Source organism: Aulostomus chinensis, chromosome 7 (genome assembly GCF_037954235.1).
Source record: "Aulostomus chinensis isolate RoL2024-O1b breed Wild chromosome 7, RoL_Achi_v1.0, whole genome shotgun sequence".
Classification (NCBI taxonomy): domain Eukaryota; kingdom Metazoa; phylum Chordata; class Actinopteri; order Syngnathiformes; family Aulostomidae; genus Aulostomus; species Aulostomus chinensis.
The window spans coordinates 1,720,856-1,747,974 of record NC_141326.1 but is presented as its reverse complement, the minus strand read 5'-3'; the positions used below and the strand labels follow the sequence as shown (position 1 = coordinate 1,747,974).

The 27,119-nt window shown below is 48.7% G+C and overlaps 1 protein-coding gene and 1 long non-coding RNA gene across 4 annotated transcripts; both read left to right on the top strand.

The window, feature by feature from the left end:
* Nucleotides 1-9,349: 9,349 nt before the first annotated feature.
* Nucleotides 9,350-19,208, top strand: det1 (DET1 partner of COP1 E3 ubiquitin ligase). 3 transcript variants are annotated; one of them, XM_086208091.1, is made up of 9 exons: nucleotides 9,350-9,570; nucleotides 12,236-12,586; nucleotides 13,172-13,438; nucleotides 13,521-13,733; nucleotides 13,816-14,039; nucleotides 14,955-15,084; nucleotides 15,744-15,934; nucleotides 17,662-17,853; nucleotides 18,432-19,208. In XM_086208091.1, the coding sequence occupies exons 2-9, from the start codon at nucleotides 12,338-12,340 to the stop codon at nucleotides 18,619-18,621; spliced, it is 1,656 nt and encodes a 551-aa protein (XP_086064217.1). In that variant the 5' UTR covers nucleotides 9,350-9,570; nucleotides 12,236-12,337; the 3' UTR covers nucleotides 18,622-19,208. The 3 variants fall into 3 exon arrangements, with proteins under 3 accessions (XP_086064217.1, XP_086064218.1, XP_086064219.1); XM_086208092.1 differs by lacking the exon at nucleotides 9,350-9,570 and adding an exon at nucleotides 9,599-10,063; XM_086208093.1 differs by lacking the exon at nucleotides 9,350-9,570 and adding an exon at nucleotides 10,135-10,353.
* Nucleotides 19,209-20,373: 1,165 nt separating this feature from the next.
* Nucleotides 20,374-22,879, top strand: LOC147258164 (uncharacterized). The gene is made up of 3 exons (XR_015116722.1): nucleotides 20,374-20,465; nucleotides 20,805-20,918; nucleotides 22,785-22,879. It is a non-coding gene; the product is annotated as an uncharacterized LOC147258164 (long non-coding RNA).
* Nucleotides 22,880-27,119: the final 4,240 nt, after the last annotated feature.

Genomic DNA, 27,119 nt, shown 5'->3' with positions numbered 1-27,119 from the left:
GTTCACCTGGATGATGGCACCGGTGACACCCCTGTGACCCCGCATCAGAGGCACTTGTCTCTGGACATCAGAGTTAATTTCTCAGGCAATATTGGTTATTGGTTCTGGTAAGAGTCCTCACAGCCGCACCTGCAGCAAGCGATGAGTTTACACCTCCAGCAGGTCCGGAGCAGCACCAGCCGTCAGGAGCGCTGCTGTCACTCAGTGAGTGTCAGTAACCACAGCCGATATTCACTCCAGGCAAACACCTGACTCTCCCTGGGGCTCAGGAGAGGTTTGAATGAAATAAAATATTGAAAAATGGTGAAATGCATTAAATTTATATCAGTTAGAAGAGGCCTATTTGTGTGTGTGTGTGTGTGTGTGTGTGTGTGTGTGTGTGTGTGTGTGTGTGTGTGTGTGTGTGTGTGCGTGTGTGTGCGTGCACTACAAGTGAATCCCAGTCACTTCTGATTTCAGGGCTGGAGGCTGAAAAGTTTGGTGTGATATTAGAAGTCTCCGAGCTCTGCCTAAACATGTGGATGGAATCACACCTGAGCAGGAGTCAACAAGCAGCTGAGCTGAGATGAAAACTGCTGAAGAGTCAAGCTACAGACTCGGGTCATGGTTACTGCAGTATTTGTTAGGGTAAGTAATACCACAGTGGACACGTACGGTGAGGCTTGACCCCAATAATCTGTAAACAGTGGCCTTGTATCTGCACAACGTGAATTCCAATGATCATCCACCCACCCATCCATCCACCCATCCACCCATCCACCCACCCATCCATCCTTCCATCCATCCATCCATCCATCCACCCATCCACCCACCCATCCATCCATCCTTCCATCCATCCATCCATTCACCCACCCATCCTTCCACCCATCCATCCATCCATCCACCCACCCATCCTTCCATCCATCCACCCATCCATCCATCCATCCACCCACCCATCCTTCCATCCACCCATCCATCCATCCATTCATCCATCCATCCATCCATCCACCCATCCTTCCATCCATCCACCCATCCTTCCATCCATCCATCCAGCCATCCTTCCATCCATCCATCCACCCATCCTTCCACCCATCCTTCCATCCATCCACCCATCCATCCATCCATCCTTCCATCCCTCCATCCATTCATCCATCCATCCACCCATCCATCCAACCATCCCTCCATCTATCCATCCATCCCTCCACCCACCCATCCATCAGTTTGGTGTCAGTACAGGTCCTGACACAAGGTGTAGCATGTGACTGAATGGTGGACCTGGACTGCCTCAGAGTGTCCCAGGTGTTTGGGTCAAAGGTTCCATCTGAGGTTCTGGTTTCATGACTCACCGCTAACAACACCACCACATACACACACTGGGGCCTCGGCTCCTCCTCAGTCCACCTGAGTCCAGACTGGAGTCACAGCCTCTCACCGTCTTACCTCATTTGATGGTAACATTAGCAGTTCACATTAGCAGCTAACATTAGCAGCAGCAGACCATCGCGCTCAGTTTGAAGTGATTCAGAGGGATATTTCACCCAAAAGTGTAGGCCTATTTTGCCTTTGAAGTACTCACAAATACGTGTCCTGAACTGATAATGTTGTTGATCCCAACTTGCATCACTTCTTACTGACTCCAGAATGCAGAAAGAGCCAGCCACATATTTCACTTTAAGCTAACAGTAACTGTACTTGAAGAGTAATATTATTTTTAGCTCAAATTAAAGCGTCTGTTGATTATCGACTCATCATTGATTCATAAGGCTGAATAAAAAAGACAGAATATACCAGATGATGCACCTGAGAATTTTGTTCAACAGAAGTTTTAAGGTACTTTTGTTGCTGAAGCTGTTGCTAGCCACTATTTGCTTCAAGCTAAATATATGTAGCCGGCTGTTTCTGCATTTTGAAGTCATGAAGAAATAATTCAAAAAAGGTCTTTGTGAGCCAAATACCCCGATTGCGCATTCTTGAAAGGCAAAATACATGTGAGGACAAAGTACTGCATAAACTCATCAAATAACTTCCTTGTACTCTTGTACTCCACAGTACTGTGGTTCAGCTGTTTGAATCAGAAAGTGCTGCTGATGGCAGGAAGTGGAGTTGTGCTAATGAGCTAGTAAAGCTAGCTTTACTAGCTCATTAGCACAATGTATCATGGTTGTTTTCTAGCGGCCTTTATTTGGACCCTGCACCCTCATCCAACCCCTCCTCTGCACCTCTGAATCAACTGACTCCGGGGGTACCTGGGTGGACACACCTGTCCCCTCATTTCACCTCATTCTTAATCCAGCAGGTAAATTTCAGCCTAACACCAGCCTCAGTCCAAAGACTAAGCCCTCACATTGTGTGTGTGTTATACAAGCGTGTTGGCAGACACCTGCATACACATGTGTACACACATGTAGACAATCATTGAAGACATGATGTTTTTAATCAGCAGCAGTACCACCCCCCCACCCCCCGGCAGATAAGCGTCTGGTTACGTACCTGTAAAGAGCGGTGGCGACGGCAGATGGCCCTATCAGTGTCGGGTAAACCAGCCGCCAGTGCTGCCATGTTTGGCTTAACGGCTTTTAAGTAATTCATTGTGTTCACCGAGAAGGAGCATCTGTCAGCCCTGGAGACGCACGCGCGCACGCGCACACGCAGCTATGCACAGACAAACATACATGGATGAAGCTACATGCACAAATGTAGGTAAACACACACACACACACACACAGTGGGAAGTGCAGGTGGCTGGAGGAAGAGGAGAGGTCTTTGTTCCATGTGACCTGCTGCGATCAGATAACTGATCTTAGTTAATACTCACTAAGAACTCATTTACCTGCAAACGTGGAGGCGGGCCTGAAAACAGGAGGGAGAGATGAGCTGATGCAGGAGAGGGAGAGAGGACGAACACACCAGTCCAAAACCTGGATTTACATTTTCACACTCATGCTTTAGTCACTGTCACTTATGGTCTTTATTGAATAAAGTCTTGTACAATCACACCTCCCTGTCGTATTATTTGTTCTCAGTCTGTAAACAATTTTACCCATCAACGGCCAGCGCGATTATAATATTAAAATGCAAAAGCTATTCTTCTTATATTGAAGGTTTTTATTCAGAAGCATGACTGATAACACCTGCAACATGGCGAGTCATCTTAAAAAGGGGTGTTTTGTGGTGATGGGAGTAATTTCATAAATTGGTTTTAATTTATGCTGAAAGACTATTTTCTTTTTGAACTGGTGGGAGGAATAAAAGCTAAAGAGCTAATAGCTTGATGATGTGACGCACAACAAAGGGAATATCTCTCCCCACGGATACGAAAGGATCCTGGTGAAAGAGAGAAATCAGGGACTGAAAGGCCTCGTGCTTGTCAGTCACACTTTTTTCAACATCCTTTTTAAAATCCCCTTAAAATCACGATGCATAGAAAGGAAAGAAAACCCAAGAAAATCACTAAAGAAATCAGTGGGTCAAGCAAGAGGAACATAGAAACTGATGATTATCCTGCTAATTGCAACATGAAGTTAGCTGGTGATTATTATCAGATAAAATATCTGACAGGAAATGAAAATAGCAGTTGCAGTGTTGCAGACATGTCTTTATTTCTCTCCGGAGTTAAACTGTATTACCTTTTACCTGTGTACTGCGTTTATGTTTCTCCGCTGTGCAGCAGGAAACTTCCAGGCTCCTTCCAGCTAACTCAAAACTTCAAGCAGTCTTGTTCCATAGGCTGAGAGATGCAGACACAGAGACTGAGTCTCTCCGACATCGGCTTAGAAATGATGTAAAGATGCACAGTGGAACTGTTCCTCCAGCACGTGTCGCTGGCCGTTAGTTAAACGTCCACCCGCCTCAGAGGAGCAGCTGTCTGAACCTCTCGAGATCCAGGCTCTTCCTTCTTCCTTCGTATGGAGGCAAGCCCATGAGAGGCTTGGTGCGGATGATTGGAGCCCTCATTAGAGTTATTTTCTGTAACTTTAATTATCGTTGTCATTAGGATTGGTAGCAACAGTCCCAGTTTGACCGCATTACTGTAAGGAGCAGTGGTGCAAGGTTTTTAAGTCCTTGTAGCTCTAGCTAGCGCCAGCTGTGGCTAGGCTAGCACCACTATCACTATCACTATCACTATCACCACTAAGGATACCCGCCATCGTCAGTGTGTGTACCCCTGGGGGTACACGTACCCCAGTTTGGTGACGCCAAAGGGACAAAGGGACTGTTCATGCCTGTTAGCCTGCTGCATGTAACACCTCCCTACTTGTGTGTGCCATATTTGTGTCTTTAAGCCAGTTGTACTGCAGTACTTGTTGTCTTTACCCGACCATTTGAGAGCTGGCACTCAAATGTAGCTTGTTCCTCTGGGCAACAGTACCTAACTTGAAGAGAGAACATCAGTAACGAGCCACGTGTCACAGGTTCCATCATAGGAACATGGAGTCACTAGACACCAAGACAGTGAGCCAGCCTGCAGATGCGGAATTTGAAGAGGACGCTGCAGGAGGAGAGGCAGAAGGATGCAGGGTGGAAACCATAAACTGTAGCATGTGCAGCCGCACTTTTCAAAGTTAACGATACACGGCAGAGTTACTTTTACGAACACCATTTCCAAATGCTGCCAGTGGCTGATGGACATGTTCTTAAAGCATGGTTGTTTCCTTCAGCCAGCACTCTGCAAAAGGAATAATAACAGAAAAGTGGCCATCACAAGGCTTTTCAGCTTACACTCTCAAATGGCAGAAATTACAGACCTGCTCCGGCTCTAGCTGTTGTGTCTCAGTCGTAATGTGTACAGCCGCTCAGTCCCCTGCCAAGGCCATTCGCCTCTGACTGAATTGGGGACCTGAGAAGGTAGTGAAGCAAGTTCAGGTGACCTCTTTTTAAGTTCTTCCTTTGAGCTCGTTCTCTCTTTCTGTGGAGAAAAATGGAAACATAATTGTGTCTCTTACTTCTCCTCTCGCACTTCTAACCTGAGTGAGGGGAAAGTTTAACCCTGGGGGAGGGGAAACTGACAGCGCCCTGCTCATGATCAATGCTTGTCTAATGTTTGCTGCTTGTTCTTTTTTTCTGCTCACAATGGCTACACACACACACACACACACACACACACACACACACACACACACACACATACACAAAGTGTAGCAACCATTGCATTCTCACAGTCCTCCTCTCCCCTGGTAACTCACATTTAAATTTATGCCTCGCTTGAAGAAAATTGAAATTACCAATTCCACACAAGTACAGCTTTGAAAAGCTGAAGAGATATTCTGAGCTCAAGTAAATAACATGCAGTTGTAGGAAATGTAGATGATAAATTGAGATTTGTTATTTTTAATGTAAAAATTAAGCGTCCCAAAAATGTCCCCAGCTCCACCGGTGACTCGACAAAACCTCCCAGCATTGAACCGATGCCTCATCCTGAGGGATCCCTCCTGGTGTGTGTCCTCATGAGCTCTGTGGTCCGTGTGTGAGTGTGTGAGTGTGTGTGTGAGAGCAGGTTAAACAGGAAAAACAACAACAAATTTCTATGAAATGAGCTCAAGCAACGGTCGAGCCTTCTCAGGCTCCTGCGACACTCAGCTGTTGTTCGGAGAAGCGCAGCCTCAGACCGGCGGCTGGAGGTCAGCGTTCATTCCCCTGAAACAGATGCACAAATAAGCATTCACCATAATTTGTATCATACATTTTATTTTAAAAGAAAAGTGTCTCACACTTTTTTCCTTATTACAGTTTTCAAAAGAAAAACGTAAAATCTGAACTTCAGCCACAACACATTTACAAGCCTTCAGAAATGAAACCTTTCTTATGAAATCTTTCTTATGAAAGGAAACTCCAGATCGAATGAGGCAGCGCGCACATTTAACCTCATCAGCAACTGCAACCGTTCACAAGGCACGTCAACAACACCGGACTCCAGTTTTTCTCTCACTTTTTATGCATTTTTCATCATCTTGTCAGCGTGATTGACAATTCATAATTTGCTTTATTACCCAAATATGAGCCCACAAACAGGAGTTTGATTCCAGTTTTTCCTCTTTTCTCTCTGAACACACAAATCCGTGTGCAGCTGAGCAAAGACCAGAGGCTGGACACCAGCAAAACAAACTACCATTTAGAGATAAACATACAAATGTATATTCATAAGTAGGAGGCCGAATAAATGAATGAATTTTGTGGCAATAATGCAAAGAAAGAGAGAAAGAGACTTGAAAATAGATGTGTCATCCTAAATCCTACAGTCATTCTTCTAACCTGAGCTGAGTGCTGCTACATGGGGCAGACGTACGGGAATAAAAGCGTACAAACACATAAATGTTTACTGATGCGCCCAAAAGAGTTGCTTTTCTTCCTGTCACATGGAAAAGTCCTCCACTGAGGAACGGTGGTGAAGAACCACACCTGGAGCTGGAACGTTCTCCAGTGGACTCTGTTTCTAAATCTTCATATTTTAACGCAGTTGCTGTGTATCATCACTATTATTTTTATAAATGTTCCTGTATTCATGTATTCAGACGGGGGAATTCATCTAAGACACATTTGTTAAATTATCAGGGTATTTTATCTGAATTCATTAGACAGGCGCGTTAAGTTGTTGCCTGATGTAAAACGATTTGACACAACAACAAAAAGACAATGGGTTCATGAAATACGAAGAATTCTTACGGGTTAAAATATTGGTAAAAACTAGCTGGTTAAAATTGTCCGTCCCACTTTAAATACATCAGTAAAATGCTTTTTTTTTTCCTTTATATTCACAAATTATTGTATTCTTTTGACACCTTGAGTGTATTTTGTAGACATACAAATACCCTCTTACTTTTACTCACATGATGCGGTGGAGTACTGAATACCTCCTGCCTGTCTGCATCAAATATTTCAAAAATATCCCTTCATTGGTCTCCAGGAACATTTCTGATAACTCCATTTCGCCTCTCCTCTCGCGCCTCGCCGTCCAGCGGCCCGCTGCACCGGAGTCCTGCTGTAATGCATTTGTGATCACTGTAATTTCTCAGACAAAATGCACAAAATGTTTCGTTGCATAAGGATGGGAAAGTTACAGTTAAAACGTCCGACTGCGCTCAGACATTAGGCCGGATCGTGCAGTTAAAAGCTTTTGTTAAATGCCAAACACGATGTGAAAGAATATGGAGGAAATCGTGAAACAATGTATTTATTTGCGCCCCGTGCTTTCCATAACCTTTCAAAGTGCCATTTATTGAGGAGATTTGTCAAGTCTGTGAATGTCCTCCATCTGGTTGTCTTCTAATGCAAACGCTACTTTTGAAAATAGCAGCAGGAACTGCAATTGTAGACGTGGCAGACGGTTCAGCTTCGTTGTTTACTGTTCCAAAAAGGAGATTAGAAGCTTTTAGAAATGGGTTTAAGTGTTGTACTTGACAAAGAAAGTCCCCCTGGTCGCTTTAACATTTGTTATTTCCTCAGACGGCCGACAATACAACAATTCCAAGTTTCCAAGGAACTCCGTCTTTGGTTCGTTACTGTGATAGGGCCGAGAGCATAAAAGCAACGTTTCTGTGCTCTTACGCCTGGTCAGGAGGAAGAATCTCCCCATGGCCAACTTTGGGCAATAAAAAGTACTGACAGATGAAAAAATGATGTGAAATAAGCAGTCTGGCAGACGAGCAGGAAAAAAAGAGTTTGTCTCTTTATGTGCTGATGCTAAAAGCTGAGGCGGGCGTCCTGTGTCGGGAGCTGTTTATTAGATGGAAAATAACACAAGAACAAGCAGGGGATGGTGCGTAGCATCAATTTTGAATTACTCTCATGTGGGTTATTGTTGTTCCACACAAACATCTGCGTGCACACACATCTGCGCTCATACACCAGTGATTCAGAGGCCCTGCAAATACGTGCACTCATGCACACAGACATCGCACATCCACATCTTGAAGCACAGGTTTAATCAGGCATGTTTTAAAAGGAAAATGCCATTAAATTTTTAAAGTGGATAATTTTACATCCTTCCCACCATTCAGTTCTTCCTTTTTCTTTTCAAACTGGCCTTCTATGCCCACTACATGTGCTTTTATGGAAAATTACAACATTTAAATGAGACTCTTTGGTCAGGGATAATTGCACAGAGAACCATTAGCACCGTCTTGTGAGATGGACGTACTGTGAGCCTTTCTTTTTATAACGATATTCTCAGTCCATAGGAACATGCCTCTTATGAACCGGGATATTCAGAACTTAATTATCTGTGATTACAGGGAGCTAAACACAGGTCGCCTCCGGCGCACTGCTGTTACTTGCTCTTCTAAACAAATCACTTCAGCGAACTAGTGAATGTACCCCGACTGGAGGGCAGAGACCAAAGGTGTGGTGACTTTCCCTGTCAGGTTAGGGTCACAGCAATTACCACCATGCTCAAAGTTTGCGGGAGCCCTGGCGCTGCTCAGCTGGAAGCCCTCCTCCTGATCAGCAACTTGGCAATGAATGAGATCGCAGGAGCCTTTCTGGATGAGCTGTGACTCTCAGAGTGGAGCCCAGCCTCCTTTAGCTGCCAAACATTTCATTCAGCCACGCAGGAGAGGAGACGCTTCCCACTGATCGGTTGAACAGTTTCAGGGAGGCCATGTTAGTCCCTCGACTGAGGACCTCTCTGATGAACTTATCGATCAACCCTGTGACCCGCTGACGTGATCATTGCTGCGTCATCATTGGTCAGTCGTGACTAACGCTGCATGCTACGTCTTCCAAAATCTCCACTCCAGGACTGGGAAGTAACAAATACTTCCTTAGTGTGTTGAGGTAGTTTTTCTTTCTCAGATGACTTCTCACTTTGGCCACAGATACAGTACATGTGTACTTTATAGTCCTAACAAGCTTTGTACTCTGACAGGAGCTGATTTATCAGATTATTATTTTTTATTTTTTTAACCTGAGGGTCAGGAGAGCAACAGAGCCTCCAATCTCCCTGTTTAAAGGTTAACAAGTTCTGGTGTCAATCAAGTTCTGTTGCTGGCAGTGTGGACGCTTGGATCACCACCACCATTTGGATGGATGGAGGAATTTTTTTCTACTTAACCGTGATGTGAGTTCATTTTTTCAATAAATCACCAGGTCCCGGGTCTGATCTCTGGTAAGTCGTCCTGGGTGATGCAGAACCATCATGTGAATCATTTACTTTGAGGCTTGACGATCACTCGACCTGGGCCGTGCTGCTGGTGGACCCTCCTCCATTTCCTGTTCATGCTTTGTCCTCCTGCTTCGACTTCCTCATCCTCCAAGTGCGGGCCCCCATCAGTCAGCCCAGAGCGGCTCTTGTTACCGTGGCACTTCTCACGTTTATTTCAGTGAAGAAGCTGAATCAATATAAATACTTTTAAACAAGTATCTGTTCTCTTAGGTCGAGAATGACACATCCGCTCCAGTCCAGTCTGAGACGTGACTGTTCCCAGGTGCGATGCCATCTTTGTCCTGAGGATGTTGTGGCGGCGCTGTTCGGATAAACTGCCCCTGAATCCCACTCCGGACCGCCGCTGCTGTCCTCTGCGTTTCCTCCTCGGCTCCTTCACAACAACTTGACACAGAAATGCTTCACGCTGCCGGGGATGCGGAGAAATGTGACAGGTTAGCGCTCTGTTCTCGGTTTGTGGAGGAGAAGCAGGCGGGCGAGCTCCCCTGAGCCCGCAGCTCGTAGCGCGCCGCACGTTATTGTCAGCTAACTTGCCCGCGGTTGCTAACACGGCGAGCAGAAGTTGGGCAGGTAGCGGAGTGAATGGCTTCTGGAGTGCGTGGAGAGCAGCCTTACACTTCCCGTCTGAAGGCGTCTGCCAGCTGACCGGGACAGGCAGATGTGACCGGCAGTTCCAGTCGGGTGTTCCTGGTTAGCCTGTGTGCCGGGTTAGCCGGTGTTCCACGGTCCCTGCAGCTGTCACGCAGGGACACCGCGATCAGGCTGGACCAGATCTGACGTCCCTCCACTCGTGGTGGTGTGGCTTCTTCTGCCTTCTAACAGCTGTAGAGTAGAACCTGCGTCCGGTGCAGACAGCAGGAGTCATGATTGAAGATAAAATCACCCAAATCCTCGTCAGTTGACATCCAAACTGAAGGAAGCTTAGAGGTCAGTCAGATATTTGTGCTTTTGGTGAACCTGTGATTCCTGTGAATGTGCATCTGTGCTACCAGAGGAGCGTCAGACCCCCTGAAGACATGCAGGTTCTGGTCCTGAATCTCTGGGTCTGGTTTGTCTCCCTCAGTGACACCGAACTCTAACTGACGTCTGAATGTCAGTGTTGTTCCTTTCAGGAGTTTCATTTCTGCAGGGGCGACTCCATTTTCTTTTGCCAGCAAAAGAAACACAAGGCAGGGTAGCGAGACGATGGGGTGAGAGGACGCGGAGCAGCAGGACAGGTCGGGTGAAGTGAGACATTGATGGCGATGCACTGATTAAAAAGCGACCTGTTAAAGAGGCGGATTTCACTGCTGAGCTGAGTCGAACGGAGCGGGTCGCTGTCAGAGCTGCTGGATGCAGGATGTTGGTGCTCCCCAGGCTTCAGGTCTGAGTCTCATAGCTGACCTCGGTCGGCCTCCTTTACTGACATCAAAATTTAAGTCAGTAAAGGTCAGACGACCATCTCAACACGTGCCGCACAGCCCCGGGAGAACCACGACTGCGCAGGGCAGGTTGTGAGTGCTGTGCACTCATCCACATCTCAAAGCTCAGGTTCAATCAGCCGCGCTTTACAAGGAACTATTTAATTTTCAAGTGGATAATTTCACATTTAACATCCCTTCATCCATTCACTTCTTAATTTGTCTTCTCAAACTGGCCTTCTGTGCCCAACTACAGGAGCTTTCTGACAGTTCACAAGACTCTTTGGTCAGGGATAATTGCACAGAGAACCATTAGCACCGTCTTGTGAGGTGGACGTACTGTGAGCCTTTCTTTTTATAACGATATTCTCAGTCCATAGGAACACGCCTCTTAAGAACCGGGATAATTATTATTTAATTATCTGTGATTACAGGGAGCGAAGCACAGGTCGCCTCCGCCGCACTGCTGTTACTTGCTCTTCTTATCAAATCACTTGAACAAAACTGAGCACAACCATCGTGCTTGACTAACAAACCACGACTGCGGCGCTCTCGTTAGCGGCCCAGCATTCAGTTCAAACGTACTGAGACGCGTCCGACAAAACTGGTTGATGGAACATCAGTTTCAGTGCTGTCAGGGTTCCGAAGAGAACCGAACACCCACATTCATATCGACTCAGCCAATTCTGGTCATTCACCAATGATAATTATTGCTAATTGTATCCATCGGATGTTCCGATTTAGCCGATCATTTCCAGCGAGCTGAGTTTGTGCGTGCATGCGTGTGCACGTGCACATTTGTGTGCGTTCATGCGTGCGTGTGTGCAGCCGCTGTCTGTTGGAGAGAAGTCCAGTACGTGTTGGAACGTGTTGATTTTTCAAATTTCATATCTTGAGTCACCGCAGGCGAGCAGCCACTGGTGCGTGGCTCCCACGAGTGTTGCTGAGTTTGATGTGTCAGTGAATTCAGACTTAAGAGGTAAAGCTTTTCACAGACGGGACTTCAACTGGACCGGTTTCTAGAGATCCACCTTTTCAGTTCTGACCCGATACCAAACCTGAGTCCGACAGCAGACCTCTTTGTCCTGGTTGATTTTGTTATGTCAAAGGTCGCATCGCGGTGCCGCCGTGCAACACAACGCTGGGACACAACGGGACATTTAAGTGAAATTCAGAGTGATTTGTTGGAGCCGAGGCGTCTTTAACATCAATGGTGCCGACATTTTCGAATTGGTGCTTCCCTCCCTGGAATCATAATTAATAATCCGTCTCATTCAAGGACGCCGTCCAGGACACCAAGGTCCCCTTACAAGGCGTAGAACTGGTGAGCTCTCTGGTCGGGAGTTCAGTTCTTGAAGAGAGAATAGAGGAGAAGCACCAACACTGCATGATGGAATAAGAAAGCTGTCAATGTCTCGTTGGATGAGTTTGCAGTGGTCGGTGACATCACATTTAGAAATGGTTGAATCCTCTTCCTGCCAGCTGGCGTTTCAGGACCCGTTTGCTCAGCTCGCTGATGACATCCTGACGCTCACCAGCGAGCTGAGCAAAGCCTTGCAGCAGTCAAACGGGTCACGAGTCACTTACTCAATCACTTCCTGTTCGTGGCGCCAGAACTTGACTGTGTGGCTCCGTCTCCGTCGTCAGCTCAAATCGAGTGCTGATCCCTGATCTGGTCTCTCTCTCCACATTTGCCCAGAACACACAGGTAGCTGGACTGGCGTGTGATGTGCTTGTCTGATCCCACTGGCCGCTTGCACCAGTCACCTATGAGGAGAGCCCAGAGAGCGTTCTCGTAGAGATGGATGAGGACACCCCTACCCTGAAACCTCGACGGATCCAGAACCAGAACGTGGTCCATCGTCTAGAGAGACGCAGGATCTGCTCGGGCCGACCGGGAGCTCACTGGTACAGAGTACGCTGTTTCCACCAGAACCTGTTCCCCAACTTCACTGTGGTCAATGTGGAGAAGCCCCCCTGCTTCCTGAGGAAGTTCTCCCCTGACGGACGCTGCTTCATCGCCTTCTCCTCTGACCAGACATCCCTGGAAGTAAGAAGAGCCAGAACTCAGTAGTTACGCTTCCTTCCCTCCCGCTGGGAAGCCTGAGGTCACAACGGCTCCTGGTTCCAAAAAAGTCTGAATGTTTACAAGAAAATAACCATCATTTTTACTCGCTCACTAACTGTCACATAAAGGATAAAGCAGGACTCATGATTGACAGGTGGAAGCAGCGTGTTGATCCTGAGCAGTGATGATAGACCGATTCATGGGTCGGCTAATTAGCCCGGGCAGTTATGGCATTTAGAGATAATCAGCATCAGCCAATGTCGGCGCTGAAGAGCCAGTTAAAAAACCCAAACAAACCCTGTGTGTGACTGAGTGTGTTCATGTGTTTCATTCATTCATTTAAACCCTTCATGGCGAAGATGAGCACATGTATGCACTTGTATTTTTGGCTTTGTTTAGCTTCTTCTTCGAGCAACTTTGTTTCTGATCGTTCTTGATAAATTGTTGTCTTCTACCAGATGCAAAAAAACTAAATCAGTGTGATGTTGGCGTTCTACGTGTGACCTCTGACCCTGACAGGTGCACAGTAACGCTCCCGGCTCCGCCCTCTCCTCCATTCTCTTCCAGATATACGAGTACCAAGGCTGCCAGGCGGCTCAGGACCTGCTGAGGGGCCAAGAGGGAGAGACGCTGCTAACGGCCAATGACCAGCGCTCTCTCAACATCCGAGGCCGCCTCTTTGAACGCTTCTTCTCGCTGCTCCATGTGACCAACGTGGCCTCTAACGGAGAACACCTCAACCGGGAGTGCAGCCTCTTCACAGACGACTGCCGCTACGTCATCGTGGGCTCGGCCGTGTACGTCCCAGAGGAGCCGCCTCCGTACTTCTTTGAGGTAACCACGTTAAACTAACCGGGAAGAAACTCAAAAACAAGTGACGGAGTCACCTGATCAACCACAGCTCATCTCCACCCAGGTGTATCGCAACAATGAGTCTGTGACTCCAAACCCGCGGTCTCCGTTGGAGGACTACTCCCTCCACATCATCGACCTCCACACTGGCAGACTGTGTGACACCAGGTCCTTTAAATGTGACAAGATCATCCTGTCCCACAACCAGGGCCTCTACCTCTACAGAAACATCCTGGCCGTGCTGTCGGTGCAGCAGCAGACCATACACGTCTTCCAGGTGAGCACCGTACCACTTGGCTGACCCCACCAGACGTTTCCCTTCGTCCTTCATCCTTCCTCCTCTCCTCTCCTCCTCCCAGGTAACCCCTGAGGGAACGTTCCTGGATGTGCGGACCATTGGCCGCTTCTGCTACGAGGACGACCTCCTGACGCTGTCAGCCGTTTACACGGAAGCTCAGGCTGAGAGTCAGCCGGGCTTCCCACGCCTTTACACCGACAAGACCATCAACTCGCTCAAGCACCGGCTGCTGGTCTACCTCTGGAGGCGGGCGGAGCAGAAAGGCAGCGCCACTGCCAAGAGGAGGTAAACAACATTCCTCTCGTCTTTCACGCCGTCCTGCAGCAGAGAAGCACTTCTTTATTAGGGTCTGGTGTGACCTTCGCCAGTGTCCTGGCAATATTTCATGAGAAATTAAAGAAAATGTCTGGATACAATCATTTCCATGTTTCATATTGCGTGGACATTCATGTGTATGGATGCTACGATTTATCAGCACAACGTCTGCATTGGCCGACAAGCCACTGGTCATAAAGTAGCCCGGCGTCCCTGCAGGACTCGGGCCGCCTGGCCTCTGAGTGCAGTCACAGGTGCTGTGAGCGTCACTTTTTGATCAGTAACCTGCAATAATGCGCCGCCCCTCTTTGAGCGAATGGTTGAAACCTGTAACATCCACATGTAACCCTGTCCACTGCCGTTAGTGACCGTGCGCTTCATCGGCCACTCTGGGAATTCAGCCCCCCTCCTCGTTCTCACGTGGCTTTTTTAAACATAATTTACAAGAAAAGCAAACCAAATTCTTCCTATGTGGGATCCCATCAGTCGCTCTGGCGTCTTCTAGTTAGCGGCTCGTATTTCGCAGCACCGCTTCTATCGGCTACATACCGTCAGACGGCCTCTCAGTGTGTGTATGAATCTCCGTAGACACGCAGCCTCTTAATGACATGAAACCCAACGGAAGTTTGATCGATAAACACGCAGATGAACCAGCTGACGGAGGATTCACCTGAGAGACGCCTCGTCAGCTGAAGACCGTCACTGACGCAGAGACTGTTGACTCCTCAACACGGTGATAGAGGTTAATTGTCCGTGGTGTCAGGAATGTGGGAAACACAGTGAGTTAAATAGTCCCTGTTTTAGGAACAGTCAGCAAGTTGTTTATGTAGAATGAAAGTTGTGGGTCAGACCAGCTCCTGATGTTTCCTGTCATGATGTCATCAGGTTCTTCCAGTTTTTTGATCAGATGAGGAGGCTGAGGATGTGGAAGATGCAGCTGCTGGATGAGCACCACCTCTTCATTAAATACACCAGTGAAGACGTGGTCACCCTCAGGGTCACGGACCCCTCGCAGGTACACACACACACACACACGTGCGAGCGCGGTCGGTCCTCACGGGGTCTTGTCATTGGCCCTTCGTTCATTGGTATTCGTGAACTCCATGTACAGCACCTTGAGTTGGCTTGTTGCTGAATGTGTGTACACACGTCTGCCCTCCCCTACCCCAGCATGACAACCAGGCCTGACCCAACCCTAAACTCAGGCTTTGAACTCACACATGGGACCCCACAATTATAATTAAAGGAGCCCACACACACACACACACACACACACACACACACACACACACACACACACACACACACACACACATGACCTTAGACTGGATTCCTCCCCCGGGTCTCTTTGTTGCCTCTCCCTGCCTTGTCTTTTGTTGGCGCCGTATTAAAGGGATTCCTTCTGCTGGTCTCCCAGGACCACCTCTCCTACACATTCTGTTCCCTCCTCATTCATGACAGCAGCAGATTGAACTTATTAATGATAATCATATCTGCAACTGAAGTACGTATGAACCCTGCCAGTCACGTTATAGATACTCAAGGACATGACCGTTGCACCCAGAATGTCTCAGCACCTATTAGGAGTTCTTTTTCTCATTGTGATCTCCGAGGATCTTTTCTCTAACAGCAGACTGCGACTGTTCTCAGTCCTGTCCTCCCTTTCTTTGGCAGCCGTCCTTCTTCGTTGTCTACAACATGGTGTCCACGGAGGTGCTGGCTGTCTTTGAGAACACCTCCGACCAGCTCCTGGAGCTCTTTGAGAATTTCTGCGACCTGTTCAGAAACGCTACGCTGCACAGCCAGGCCGTGCAGTTCCCCTGCTCCGCATCCTCCAATAACTACGCCCGGCAGGTCCAGAGAAGGTACCGAACCACCCTGCAAAACAATCACTGGATGTATACTTTGGTGTCGCTTTTCATCTGTATTGCAACAAAATCACAGGAATGGGTGTGTGGGGTTTTGGGGAGTTGGCTTACAAAACAGGAACAGCAGTCACATGCCAGGCACGATTTGAAGACGGCGGCTGCAAAAGGGGGCAGATCAGCGTGACAGCCTGGAGCGGAATGGTGGAGTTGAGGCTTGATCTGGATATAGAGGAGAGCTATTAAGACAGGCGCTTGGTTGGAGGAGCTGTGATTGAATCTAGCAGTAAAGTGACAAATCCTGGCAGTAAGGGGAAGGAGGGGGGCAGAGAAGGGCATTGTTGGGGGATGAGGAGAGGATAAAGGGTAGTTTGAGCAAGGAGAAGAGCTCAGAATTGGATTTTAGAATGACGAAAATGGATGTTGGACAGAAAGAGAGAACTTGAAAGCTGGCAAGCACCTTCCACAAACTCGATTTGTACCACTTCCTTGTGTCAGGAGAGAAGCAGTCGAGTCCGCCGGAGCAGGATGAAGGTGAGGGAGGCCAGCGCGACGCTGGAGAACAGACGTGTATCTGACCGAGCTGAAACCGTCTGAGCGCCTTCTCCTTTGTGGCACGGAGAAATATGGATGAGAGTGTACAGAATCGAAGTGACTGGAGGGAAAAGTGAAGATAAGAGCTACTGCCAAGCGCCAGCCGCATGTGTGAGACTTGGGAAGGTGGGCGGTGTGTTTGGCCGTCGGAAAAAAGTTTGAGTGAATACACAAATATTTATTTGACATTTGAAATCCCTTGAAAAAAAGATGGTGCATCTTAAAAGATCATCATAGGAGACAGAAGGAGCTGGTTTAGGGAGAGTTGTGATACAAACCTCTCAACGTACAGCGTGTCCTCATCAGAGGCGATGGCCCCATCGCTCACGCTGAAGAGCCAGCTGTACGAGTCGGCTCGTTCCCGACCGACTCCTCGCTGACCAGGAGTCCAGGTGGGAGGGAGCCAGGTTTTCTGGACTTTTATCTTTGCTAAAGGGCCTCAAGAATTACTGAGACCCGCCTACAGCCCAACGCTGCCTCTGATTGGCTTGTACCCAGCTTGTTTTGAGGCTTGTGGAGTGAGAGGGATGGAGGTCAGAGCCAATCAGAGGAAGAGAAGGAGCCAAAACGTTGCATGCACCCCATTTTAGAAGTCATGGGCCCAAACCTACAACAGGATGTTCTCTTTTAACTTGCACCTTTGTCAGAACTCCAGGACGGTGCTGTCGCTACAACTGAAGCAGCTGTTTCTGCTATCCTTCTTTTGTTTTTGTGTAGAGCTCCTTAAAGATGGCTGCCATTCACCAGACAGCAGGGACATTTTAGCAAATGTGCTTCTGCAGAGGGTAGACGACCTGATCAGAGTTTCCTCCTCGTGTGCGTCGGTGGAATGAAGCACCGACGAGGACGCTCATCTTTGGTTATGTGGAGTGAAGCTGGGGCTGAAGTTTGAGGCTGAAGAGTAACGTAAAGCAGGAGCTTGTTCTTGTTCCCTGGGATTGATCGGTGAGATCAGTTGTGAGAGTAAATGGTCAGTCTCCTCCCTCCGGGGCAGCCGAGTCACAGATTGGAAACCCGTTAGAGGCGCACATGTGATTGATATGATGTCATGGTTCAGCCACAGATCCTGCCGGCACCGGAGCCTCCGTGCTGGTCGTTGCGCTGACGCGTCCGTCCGTCTTTGTCCGTCTCAGGTTCAAAGACACCATAGTGAATGCCAAGTACGGAGGTCACACAGAGGCGGTGCGCCGGCTGCTGGGTCAGCTGCCCATCAGCGCCCAGTCATACAGCAGCAGCCCCTACCTCGACCTGTCGCTCTTCAGCTATGACGACAAGTGGGTGTCCGTGATGGAGAGGCCCAAGACCTGTGGAGACCACCCCATCAGGTAGGGCTCCTGCACTGAGGAAATTATACTGAAAAACTATGGAAGAAATACTAGAAATATGTGAAACAAGCAGATCTTAACTCTTGACCCTGTGAATGGTTCAGTCATTCACTCCCACTGGGGGGGCACCACGGTATCAAGACACTTGTCATCTCGCCACAGTGAAACTGTTACCCAACATCCCTGCTATGAGTCTATTTCCTTCTTCAGGACGATGCTGCAGACGCCACCCTCATAGAACCGTAACCGCCGCGCTTTACTGTCCAGATAGATCCAGCACCTTAAGGAGTAGGAAGATGTACACACACTGGTGGCTTTTGTGTCGGCGGGTAGAAAAAAGTGAGACAAGATAATCAGATAATCTGGTAAATTCTGAAGGTCTTTTTTCCACAAACAGAAAATTTTAAAAAGAAAAGAAGGAAAAATGTGGTGCAAGTAACGCACGGAACGTCCACAATGAAGTCGTAGGAACCAACAGCCAGCAGCTTTTGTTGAGGAAGGAAGCAGATGGATGACTGGATCTCTCTCTCTCTCTCTCTCTCTCTCTCTCACGCCTCCCCCCTGACCACCACCGCCAGGTTCTACGCCCGGGACTCTGGCCTGCTGAAGTTCAAGATCCAGGCGGGCCTGCTGGGCCGGCCCGTGAATCACGCCGTGCGTCGCCTGGTTGCTTTCACCTTCCATCCATTCGAACCCTTTGCCATCTCTGTGCAGCGCACCAACGCTGAGTACGTGGTGAACTTCCACATGAGACACGTGTGTGCGTGACGAGCTGGGGTTGGCGTGTGCACAGGGAGTCTAAGGACTCTGACTTGGATACAGAACGCTAGCGGTGACATGACAACAAGCGTATCTTCCATCAGGAGGCACAAACAGCTTGTCCTGTTTGTCAGCTCTCCTCCTCCAGAGAAATCAGGCTTCTCCTGATGGATGCCATTGTCCCTCTCCTCGCTCCTCTCCATCAAACAGCGGGCTTCCTCTCGCCACCACCCCCCCTTCCCCTCAGCGAGGAGGCAATTCTGCCTTTTCCTTTAACCTGCACTGTTTCCCCTTCTTCCGCACAACAAAGAGGGAGTTGTAGGGAGGAGAGAAATGTAAATGGAGGTGTAGCGAGAGTGGCGGGTGCTCCTGGAGGAGGGTGTCGTCGGTGGCTGGGTTTCTGAGAGGGAACCAAAGGTGTTTTCTGTCTCCTGCTGTTCTCCAGAAGCTGCCACTTCCACCCAGCTGGTGCCTGACCAGCTGCACGATCCCTCGCATGAGGACAGATGTCATTTTACAAGCTTTGGTTTTTACTTTCTTTTTTTACATGCACTTGTTTGTATATATTTTATGCCAATAAAATTTTCTAAATTTTGCTCACTGTGTTTGTGTTTTACATTTTCTACAAGTTGGGTAGTAGTACTGCACCTTCATGTGTGTGGTTCATGTACTGCAGTACCTGAAATGGATTTGTGTCTTGCCCTTTGCCTCTGAGCCTAAACGTAGGGTCACGCACGTGCGGTTCTGTAGGTCTGTTTAGACGAGGGCTTTTGGGTCCAGAAATCGGACTGAAAATCTCACCTTCGTGTACAGAAGGAATCTTTGGTTTCTGCCTCCGCACTGGCGTGGTAGCGAGCAGGCAGCAGCGCACCTGCCAGCGCGGTCGTTAGCATCTCTTGCATATCTCAATGCCACGGTGAGTCATGATGAACCTGAATTATCTCAGCGCAGGTTCGTGCTGCAGCCCGGACTGAGCGTTTGTGTCGCCTGAAGTTTGGATTCAATCCGTTGTGCAGTGCGAGCGTCACAACCTCGCTGTTTTTCTACTGCGTCTGCTTTCCCGCAGACGAGAGCTGCACGCAATCAGCTCGCACACGAACGCACATCTACAAATATGCAAATCACTGCTAGCCTGCAACGTCACGTGTATTTAGACATGCATAATAAACACACACACACACACACACACAGCTGCGAGTGGTCAGGATCTAGAGGAGAGCAGCTGCTGAGGGATTAAGTGTTCTCCTGGCCTCTGGTTACACACCACGGTGACCCCGCGAGGTGTGTGTGAGCCTGAGGGACACACCAATGACCCCGCAAAGGAGGCACACGCAGAAAAGTTGAGGTGAGATGAGCGAGTTGGATAAACGCGTGATAGGCAGGGGAGCGATGGAAGAGGACAGAGGGAGGAGGAGACGCGCGGATCGATGGCGTGTGGCTGTTTTTACGCTGCTGTTCCCCCTCGGGCACAGAGAACCACGATGTACGTGAAGAGGCCGCGTTACATCACGGCCATTATCATGTGTTTGTGTAAGCCGACGAGTGACAGCACGCTGGGATAATCAACTAATTACTGGAAGTGAGCACAGCACGCCAGCATATAGGAGGACAGACGCTGTCGTCTCTGCCAAAGCTTACAGAATCTGACGTAACTGGATGGATGCTGGTGTGTCTCCACCCAATCACTGTTCGATCTGATTTTTTCTTTTTCAGTGTTGCAGGAAATGGAAGCTTTAACTATGTAGCCATCAGCGTCCCCACAGAGGTTGGACAGCCAATCAGGACGCAGGACGCTGTTGCGTTAAAGTTGCTGCTGGAGCCTCTGATGCATAACAAGCACCTGATGCTTCCTGGTACGAGAACAAGTCGGTACTACTCTCTCTCTCTCTCTCTCTCTCTCTCTCTCTCTCTCTCTCTCTCTCTCTCTCTCGCTCACTCTCACCTTGGTTGCCGTGGCAACATAACCGCTCAGTTTGGTAACCTAGTCTTTTCTAATTGCTGTTGTCTTGGCAACAGCGCAACCAATGTAATCCAGAAAAGGCCACAATCCTTCGTATTTGTAGCTGGCCTTCTCAGACTGAACACACACACACACACACACACACACACACTCGTATTATTTATGACAGTGTGTGAGTTGTGGCTTTTGCACTTTACACTTTTGGTGCAAGTTTTTTTATTTTATTTTAAAGGTAAGAGAGCAGAGAGGTGGAACAGCCCTAAACACAAGTGCAGCTTCTACTTCTTCGACGAGCTGAACGTGGTTATGTGGGGGTGTGATGTCACATCAGCCTGAGAGTACGGAGGTAAGACTGGAGCGGAACGCCCCTGATGAGCACCTGTGACGTTACAGGAATAGAAACGAGTCACCCTTGCAGACAACAATTACACACCTCGAGTCACAAAGGACAGTTTTATCAAGATCCTCTCAGTGAACGCAGATCCCAAACAGGAAGATCAGCTCCTCAACACCAGCTTGGCTTCCACACTCGAAATATTAAATCCTGCATCGAATGTCAGTCGCTGTCATCGTCGTCTGCGTTGCGTAAAATCTGACACTCAAAATCCAGAAGAATTTGAATCAGAACAGGACACAATCGTAAACCGGGTTCCTGTCACAGTGACACTTTGATTATGATCAATATTGATTCAATGATTTATGACAGGAATACTCATCCCTCCATCATCCCTCCATCATCCCTCCATCATCCCTCCATCATCCCTCCATCATTCATTCCTCCATCATCCCTCCATCATCCATCCATCATCCATCCATCCATCATCCCTCCATCATCCATCCATCATCCATCCATCATCCCTCCATCATCCATCCATCATCCCTCCATCATCCATCCCTCCATCATTCATCCCTCCATCCATCATCCCTCCATCATTCATCCCTCCATCCATCCATCATCCCTCCATCATCCATCCCTCCATCCATCATCCCTTCATCATTCATCCCTCCATCATTCATCCCTCCATCATCCATCCCTCCATCATCCCTCCATCATCCATCCATCATCCATCCATCATCCCTCCATCATCCCTCCATCCATCATCCCTCCATCATCCATCCATCATCCCTCCATCATCCATCCATCATCCCTCCATCATCCATCCATCCATCATCCCTCCATCATCCCTCCATCATCCATCCATCATCCCTCCATCATCCCTTCATCCATCCATCATCCATCCCTCCATCATCCCTCCATCATCCCTCCATCATTCATCCATCCATCATCCCTCCATCATCCCTCCATCATCCATCCATCATCCCTCCATCATCCCTTCATCCATCCATCATCCATCCCTCCATCATCCCTCCATCATCCCTCCATCATTCATCCCTCCATCATCCATCCATCATCCATCCATCATCCCTCCATCATCCATCCATCATCCATCCATCCATCATCCCTCCATCAGCCATCCATCCATCATCCCTCCATCATTCATCCATCCATCATCCCTCCATCATCCATCCCTCCATCATTCATCCCTCCATCCATCCATCCATCATCCCTCCATCATCCATCCCTCCATCCATCCATCATCCCTCCATCATCCATCCCTCCATCCATCATCCCTTCATCATTCATCCCTCCATCATTCATCCCTCCATCATCCATCCATCCATCCATCCATCCATCCATCATCCCTCCATCATTCATCCCTCCATCCATCCATCATCCCTCCATCATCCATCCATCATCCATCCCTCCATCATTCATCCCTCCATCATCCATCCATCCATCCATCCATCATCCCTCCATCATCCATCCATCATCCATCCCTCCATCATTCATCCCTCCATCCATCATCCCTTCATCATTCATCCCTCCATCATCCATCATCCACCCATCCATCCATCATCCATCATCCACCCATCCATCCATCATCCATCCATCATCCATCCACCCATCCATCCCTCCATCCCTCCCTCCATCCATCCATCTTCTCCCCCTTCTCCTGTTGAGGGTGGTGGGGGTGGAGCCTATCCCAGCAGCCTTCCCCCTGGACAGGTCACCAGTCCATGGCAGGGCCAACACATAGAGACAGACAACCATTGGCTCTCCCAGCCACGCCTACGGTCAATCTAGAGTATATAGATGTAGATCCAGGAAGCTTCTCCCTCTTTAAGTCTTCATTTCCTGTCTCCGCCTCAGATGAGGGTCGTCTGGGACGTGGTTCCTCCTGGACTGGAAATGTCTCCTACACAAACACCTGGACCCCCAGCCTGAGGTTGTCACACCAGATGCAGGTCCCATGGAGCCTGTGGGTCCCAGATGACAAGAGGACGACTCCAGACCACGAGCTCTTGCAGTGAGGTGGGGGGGGTTATCGGGGGGGGCAAAGACCACCCGCCTGCTACAGACCCTCCACATGGAGCAGCACCAGGGACCTGCTGACCTGAATCATTCATCTGGAGTCCAGAATCTGAACCCAAAACAGGTTTCATTCAATCACAGGACAGACAAACACAAACATCGCTGTCATTCAACAGCCTGCTGTCGTCATGCCAACAAGCTCCTCCCTGCTCAGTCAGTCCTTTAATTCTTAATTAGTCATCTTGCTAATTGGCACATTTGTTCCTGCATAATTCAGGGAGACGGTCGTGTCCTCTCTCCTCTGTTTCTTCAGGTTTTGAGGTGCATCGGGGTTGCTGAGCCGAGGCGCAACCACCTCCACCTAAACCTCTATGTCCCCCTACACCTCTACCTCTAAACCTTCACCTCTTTCTCTACATCCACCTCAACCTCCACCTCTATGTCCCCCTACACCTATACCTCTAACCCTTCACCTCTTTCTCTACATCCACCTCAACCTCCACCTCTATGTCCCCCTACACCTCTACCTCTAAACCTTCACCTCTTTCTCTACATCCACCTCAACCTCCACCTCTATGTCCCCCTACACCTCTACCTCTAAACCTTCACCTCTTTCTCTACATCCACCTCAACCTCCACCTCTATGTCCCCCTACACCTCTACCTCTAAACCTTCACCTCTTTCTCTACATCCACCTCAACCTCCACCTCTATGTCCCCCTACACCTCTACCTCTAACCCTTCACCTCTTTCTCTACATCCACCTCAACCTCCACCTCTATGTCCCCCTACACCTCTACCTCTAACCCTTCACCTCTTTCTCTACATCCACCTCAACCTCCACCTCTATGTCCACCTACACCTCTACCTCTAACCCTTCACCTCTTTCTCTACATCCACCTCAACCTCCACCTCTATGTCCACCTACACCTCTACCTCTACCGCTAAACCTTCACCTCGCCTCCACCTCTCTACCTCTATGTCCATCTCAACCTCCACCTCTACATCACCTTTTAGTGACTCCCAGTATCAATAAAAACACACTGGGAGGTAGAGCCTTTAGTTACGGGCTCCTCTACTGTGGAACCAGCATCTCTCCATGGGTCAGAGAGGCAGACACTTTAACTACGTTTAAGTCCAGGCTTAAGACCTTCCTCTATGACAGAGCCTTCAGTCAGGACTGGTTCAGGTAGCTCTGAACCATTGATAGCTATGCTGCTACAGGCTGAGACTGCTGGGGGACACATCAGGTTACATGGAGCCCTCCCCTCCTCACCCTGAGGTTTCTCCCATTTTTCCCTGTTAAAGGTTTTCTATGGAGTTTCTCCTCAGTCGATGTGAGGCTCTGAGGGCAGAGGATGTTGTTATGATGCCATGAAGCCTGGAGACAAACTGTTTGAAAGAACGGGCTCTACAAGTAAAACTGCCTTGCCTTACATCCACCCACACCTCCACAACACCTCCACCTCTACCTCTAAACATTCACCTCAATCTCTACATCCACCTCAACCTCCACCTCTATGTCCACCTACACCTCTACCTCTAACCCTTCAGCTCTTTCTCTGCGTCCACCTCAGCCTCCACTTCTAACTTCACCTCCAACCCTACCACTACATCTACCTCTACATCCACCTCAACCTCCACCTCCACCCAAACTGTTTTTGTTACACAGATCTTCTGCAGATGTTGCAGCCTGGAGGCTCGTATGATGACATTCATCCTTCCTTCACTCTGGCCTTCACTTCGTCCGCTCCCCTGCTAATGAGATTCCAGGATTTCCAGGGCGGAGTCCCATCCAAGAGGTTGTTTATGCACTGCAATCTTGTCCCTGTACTGCAGGGGAAGGTGGGATACTCCACCTGTGGGAGAGGCCAGGCAGTGCTGGCAGGTCCACTTTGAGTACCTCCCCTATGAGAAAGGGGAGGTTGACGCGCAGGGAGGGGCGAGATCTTCGCCATGACTGAGCTGCTGTCTGACTTCAGGTCCACCAGCCTGCACCTGAGACGGCGCCATCAGTGGAGAGCAGCAGGACCTCAGAGCTCAGGCGTACTGGCCTTCGACGGATTGTTCCTCTTCCCAACAAGTGCTGCTGGGATCGTCTTCCCGACTGAGGCGTTCACACCAAAATAATGGATCCTGCTGAACCACTTCTGCAGGATCTGAATCGTGTTCACTCATTTACCATTCATGAAATTTCTCTTTTTGTTGTCCTTCATCTTGTTGACAGACAGACTGACTTCTTACATTCGACAATACGACCATAAACAGCGTCAGAGTGGAGTGGAATCACCAACCCTCAAAGGAATATAACAAGCTCACATCTCGACTGTTCCACTGACGCACAACTCTAACTTCATACAACAAAATCAATGAGGTTGTGTGTTTCTTTTGCCCAGATACAACAGGGACTATTCCTCACAGTATGACCACACACTCACACACACACACACACACACAGATCATATCCTCGTACCTGTGCTTCTTTAGCAGCCACACGAGAACACCGTCCCTCCCTGCAACATATAACAGTGTCAACATTTCATATCACATGGATTAACACCTCAGCTTTCTGGACAGCTGCAAGAGACCTGGTCTGGTCTGGTCCAGGCTCCTGGTGACAACCAGAACATCACACCACCCCCAACTTATGAGTGCAAGGTGGGAGAACACTGAAAGAGAGGGGAGGGGTGCAATATTGATAGCAAATATTTGATTGAAGGGTCAGGGTGTCTCCTGACTCGTGTGTGTGTGTGTGTGTGTGTGTGTGTGTGTGTGTGCGCGCGCGTTCATGTGTGCACCTGCACGGCCGACCCTGAGTCACACTTTCATGTGTTATCTGCTGCTACAGCTGCCGGTGACTGGGAGACAGCATGGCACACACACACACACACACACACACACACACACACACACACACACACACACACACACACTCTCTTTCTCTCTTTGTCAGTCCTTGGGGTCTGCACCATGCTGAGACAAATACACAGCATGGCGGAGGGAGATGCTGTGTGTGTTTTCATGTGTATTTGCTGCAGATATTTTTCATGTCTGTCCAAGACACACTCAGCTGGATGCCTGCCTACACACACACACGCATGCAAGCATCATCTCCCTGTATTGACTCTCCTCCAGGAGTCCACCACCTTGACCCCAGTTCAATCTGAAATGTCAGATTTACATAATGTGGGGTTAATTTTATCCCCCACAGAGAGATGAGACCCCACAATGTGAATGTGTATACACACACACACACACACACACACACACACACACACACACACACACACACACACACACACACACCCCCCCAGTGGGTACCAGTTTGGGTTCCAGTTGGAAATCCACAGGGAGGGACGTCCTAAACCCCCTGTGGACCCACAGTCACATTTCCAGCAGAAACAATCAAAACTGTTGCCTTGACTTCAGTGGGTTGGACACTGAGATGAAGAAGTGAGGACTGTCATGGATCTGATTCAGGAGACAAACATGAATCTGTCTCCGAACTCTGATATCTGGGTGAGGTGAAGGACTTCATGAAACCCTCCAGACCAGCAACAGGTGATCAAAGTTCTCCCCCAGCTGGACAAACATGTGAACTGCACCCTCCTCTGATATTTAATATTACTTTTACACATTCAGACCCCAGTTTCTGCTCCTACACTCAGTTACAGAACAGCAAATGAACCATCCATCCATCATCATCCATCCATCCATCATCATCCATCCATCATCATCCATCATCCATCCATCATCCATCCATCATCCATCATCATCCATCCATCATCATCCATCCATCATCCATCCATCATCCATCCATCATCATCCATCATCCATCCATCATCCATCCATCATCCATCCATCATCATCCATCATCCATCCATCATCCATCATCATCCATCCATCATCATCCATCCATCATCCATCCATCATCCATCCATCATCATCCATCCATCATCATCCATCATCCATCCATCATCCATCCATCATCCATCATCATCCATCCATCATCATCCATCCATCATCCATCCATCATCATCCATCATCCATCCATCATCCATCATCATCCATCATCCATCCATCCATCCATCCATCATCCATCCATCATCATCCATCATCCATCCATCATCCATCCATCCATCCATCATCATCCATCCATCATCATCCATCATCC